At 67.0% G+C, this 4149-nt stretch overlaps 1 protein-coding gene across 1 annotated transcript in view; it reads right to left on the bottom strand.

The window, feature by feature from the left end:
• The window catches only part of FSD1 (fibronectin type III and SPRY domain containing 1), a gene marked incomplete at its 3' end in the record, with an annotated part of 4536 nt that continues 405 nt past the window's right edge, over nt 19-4149 (bottom strand). Inside the window, 11 exon segments of the mRNA XM_021378808.1 lie at nt 19-107; nt 1137-1388; nt 1471-1550; nt 1640-1799; nt 1909-2007; nt 2080-2289; nt 2545-2666; nt 2863-2885; nt 3499-3600; nt 3669-3800; nt 3934-4029. Of these exon segments, the coding sequence (XP_021234483.1) occupies nt 19-107; nt 1137-1388; nt 1471-1550; nt 1640-1799; nt 1909-2007; nt 2080-2289; nt 2545-2666; nt 2863-2885; nt 3499-3600; nt 3669-3800; nt 3934-4029 (1365 nt within the window).

A 4149-nucleotide genomic window follows, 5' to 3' on the forward strand; every position in this document is an offset into this window, starting at 1 on the left:
CACAGCTCCCCTCCTCACCATGAAGGCTGGCAGCACCGGCTGCGCAAACCGTGCCTTGAAGGTGTGCAGCAGCTGCTTGGTGCGGGCGTTGTAGAAGGACAGGAACCCTGCGGGCACAAAGGAGCACGTGTGGGGCACACAGAGGGGCAGATATGGGGGCACACGTGGGGCACACATGGAGCATACATAGGGGCACACGTGGGGCACACATGGAGCATACATAGGGGCACACGTGGGGCACAAAGGGGGCACATATGGGGCACGCATAGGGGCACATGTGAGGCACACATGGAGTATTCGGGCACATATGAGGCACACACAGGGACACGTGTGGGGCACAATGAGGTATAAATAGGGGCAATGTGGGGCACACAGGGGGGCACATATGGAGCACACCCATGGACATGTGTGGTGCAGGCAGGGGCACATGGGGGGCACGTGTGGGGCACACACAGGGACACATGTGGGACACAAAAGGGGGAACATATGAAGCACACATGGGGCACGTGTGGGGCATATGTGAGGCACACAGGGGCGTATGTGTGGGGCACACACAGGGGCACACATAGGGCACACACAGGGGCATGTGTGGGGCACACATAAGGGCACACACAGGGCACATGCGAGGCACATAGGGGCGTACGTGTGGGGCACACATAGGAGCACACGCAGGGGCATATATGGAGCAGACGTGGAGTGCACTTAAGGGCATTGTGGGGCACACATAGGGGCACACGTGGGGCACACACAAAGGCACATATGGGGCACACGCAGGGGCACGTAAGAGCACATGTGAAGTACACTTAGGGGCATGCATGGGGCACACACAGGGGCACACGTGGGGCATGTGTGGGGCACACATAAGGGCACACACGGGGCATGTGTGGGGCACACATAGGGGCACATGTGGGGCACACAGAGGGGCACGTGTGGGGCATATACGAGACACACAGGGGTGCACGTGTGGGGCACACACAGGGGCACATAAGAGCACACGTGGAGTACATTTAGGGGCACACACAGGGCACACACAAGGGCACACGCGGGGCACCGAGCTCCAGCGCTGCCCTCCACCCCCTGGCAGCGCCCCACACGTGTCTCACCCCACACCTCTCCTTGGGGGGGGCAGCACCCACCTTCGTGGAAGTTGCAATAGACGCCGATGCAGTCGGGCACGGGCACGTCCAGCACCTTGGCCTTGTTGGCGTGCTTGGCGCTGAAGCTGACCTGCAGCCAGTTGTTGAGGTGCAGGCACCAGGACGCCGAGGTCTTGCCCAGCTGGTCGAACTTGCCCAGGCTGCGGTACGCCACCCCCACGCCGAAGGCTTTGCTGTCCCGGTCGTACCGCACCTCCCAGTAGTGGTCGTCGGCGTCGATCAGCGTGTCACCTGCGGGCACACGGCCGCCGCGTCCCCCCCCCGTCCTACACCCCCTCCCTGCCCCCCCCCCAGCAGCCGCCGCCGCGCTCACCCAGAACCGTGTAGGATTCGGCGGTGAAGCGGTCCCTGCCCGCGCGGCCCAGGCTCATCCTCTTGGGTGACTGCACGGCCCTGGGACACAGGGACGGCAGCGGGGTCGGTGCCGCTCTCACCTCTCACGGGGGTTTTGGGGGGCGGGGGGGGGCACGCGGCGGCGTTACCTGGCGGGGGAGTTGGCGGGCGACGCGGTCCTGCCCTTCCCGTCCTTGTCGCGCGCCTTCACGTCCTGCACCTTGCCGCCCGTGGCGTCCCACTCCACGCTGAAATCCTCCACCCTCAGGTTCTGGTGGCACGTGCTGGCATCCAGCCGGAACATGAACGCTGGGGACAGCCGCCGTCAGCGTCCCCCCCGCGCCTCCCCCGGGGCTCGTGGACCCCAATCCCCCCACCACCCCAACCCGGTGCCAACCCCCCCACTCCCAGCACCCACCTCTCGTCTCCAACGTGACCGGCTCGGAGAACTCGCCGGCCACGGCCTTGTTGCACGCCCGCACCCGGAAATTCATGTACTTCATGTCAAACTTCAGCCCTGCGGGCGCAGCGCGGTCACACACGGGGCACGAGGACGGGCACAGGGACAGCCCCGGCCCCCCCCCCTCACCGGACAGGGTGTACTCAGTGCCCTTGATGCCCTCCACCACCATCCAGGGCTGCTCCTCCTTGGCTCGGGGCGGCCCCTCGAAGTTGGTCCTGCGGTACTCCAGCACGTAGTGGTCGATCTTGCTGTCCTCGTCGGGCATCCTCCAGGACAGCGTCACGCAGTTATCGGCCACCAGCGATTCCGTCAGGTCGATCTCCGGGGTGCTCGGCACTGCCCGGGGGGGAGCGTCACGCCAGTCCCCCCCCATAACCCCCGCCTCAGCCCCACTGCCCAGCGGGCTGTCCCCAGAGCCCCACACGTGGTGCTATGGGAGGGCTGAGCACCCAGCAGCACCCGCTGAAACCTGTATGCACAGCTCCCTGGACGCAGCACCTATGGGCGCGCCGCCCCACGTTCCCCAGCACAGCCCCACAGCTCCCACCGAGCCCTGCGTGCTTCCATAAAGGTCCCCCCCCCCGGCGGTACCTGGCAGGAAGGCCAGGGCTTGCAGCAGGCGGCGCTCCTGGGCAAAATCCACCATCAGGTGGCTCATGTTGTCGCTCACCTTGGCCTTGAGCGAGAGGCGGAAGGCGGGAGCCATCGTCACACTGCGCGGGGACACGGGGACAAGCGTCAGCCAGGCCCAGGGACGGACAGAGCCCCGCCACGGCCGCGAGGAAGGAGGTGGGGGGGGGGGGGCAGCACCCTACGCCCGCATCCCCCCCTCTGTAGCTCTGGGGTGAGGGTGGGGTGACGCCAACGCTGCGGGTTAGTGGGGCGCGGGGGCACCGGGGGGGACCGTACCTATCCTTGATCTGTTTGGCAGCCTGGAGAGCGCGGAGGGAAAGAGGAGAAAAAGAAAGCAGGTTGAGACAGCAGCGCCAGGAGCCAGCGTGCTGCGGCGTGTCCTGCTATCGTGGCCGCACAGCACAGCATCCCTGCAGCATCCCTGCATCCCTGCAGCATCCCTGCATCCCTGCAGCAGTATCCGCATGGCACAGCATCCCTGCATCCCTGCAGCCCCGCAGCGGTGCCCGCACAGCGCAGCATCCCGTACCCCCACCGACGTGCCATGCAGCGCAGCGTCCCCGTGTCCCTGCCCTGGTGCACTCGTGTCCCTTCATTTCACTTAACAGAAGGTGCCACGCAGCACCCGCGGCTTTGGGTGGCTGGGGGGGGGTCCCAGGCATCCCCCCGGCCCTTGCTCCCCCCAGGCCCTAACCAAGCCCGGCAGCGGGCAAAGCCAGCCCAGCGTTAACAAGGTGCCCAGCGCAGAAAGAGAGGAGCGTGGCCGCCCGGGGCGAGCGCAGTCACGGGGTGGCACGAGCCAGCAAAAGAGGGGAGGGGGGGGGCAGGACGGCCCGGTCCCCACCCCCAACACGGGGCACACGGCACCGGGGCAGCCAGGCAGGGACGGATGGCGGCACCCAGCGCGCGCACCTGGGCGAAGTCGTGGTTGTTGGCCGTGGCCAGGGTCTGGTTGGCCGTCTCCAGCAGCTCCTCCGAGCTCTCCAGAGCTTTGGCACACGCCGCCAGCTGCGCCTGAAGGACAGAGAGCGGCAGTGGGGGGTGAGGGGGGGAGGTGGGGGGGGGACAGAGCGGGCGCTCACCTGCAGCTCGTAGGTGCGGCTGGCGCGGTCCTGCTTGATCTTCATCAGCATGCCGTCCTTCAGCTCGTCCAGCAGCGCGTACAGAGACTGGAACTCCCCCTCCAGGTCCTCCTGCACCCGCGCGGAGTTGTCCTGGCGGTGACACCCCGTGTGTTAGCGGGTGATGGTGGCGGCCAGGAGCAACCCCCCCCCCCCCTCGCTCCGTCCCCATAGGGGCCCCCCCCGCGGGGGGGGGGGGGGGGGGACAAGCGGGGCGTCCCGCTACCTCCACGTTCTGCAGCATCTGCTTGAGGGAGTAGATGAAGTTCTGGATCTCCTCATTCTTCACAGCCAAAGTGGTGATGATCTTCCGCAGCGCTTCCTGCCCGGGGGGTTGCACACTGTCAGCGTCCTCCTGGCTCCCCCCGAGCTCAGCCAGCCCCGCAGCCCCCCCAGCCCCACGGGACGCAGCGGTGACTTGGCAGCGGGTGCGGGCGAGCTG

The sequence above is a fragment of the Numida meleagris genome, chromosome 27 (genome assembly GCF_002078875.1).
Source record: "Numida meleagris isolate 19003 breed g44 Domestic line chromosome 27, NumMel1.0, whole genome shotgun sequence".
In the NCBI taxonomy this organism is placed as follows: Eukaryota; Metazoa; Chordata; class Aves; order Galliformes; family Numididae; genus Numida; species Numida meleagris.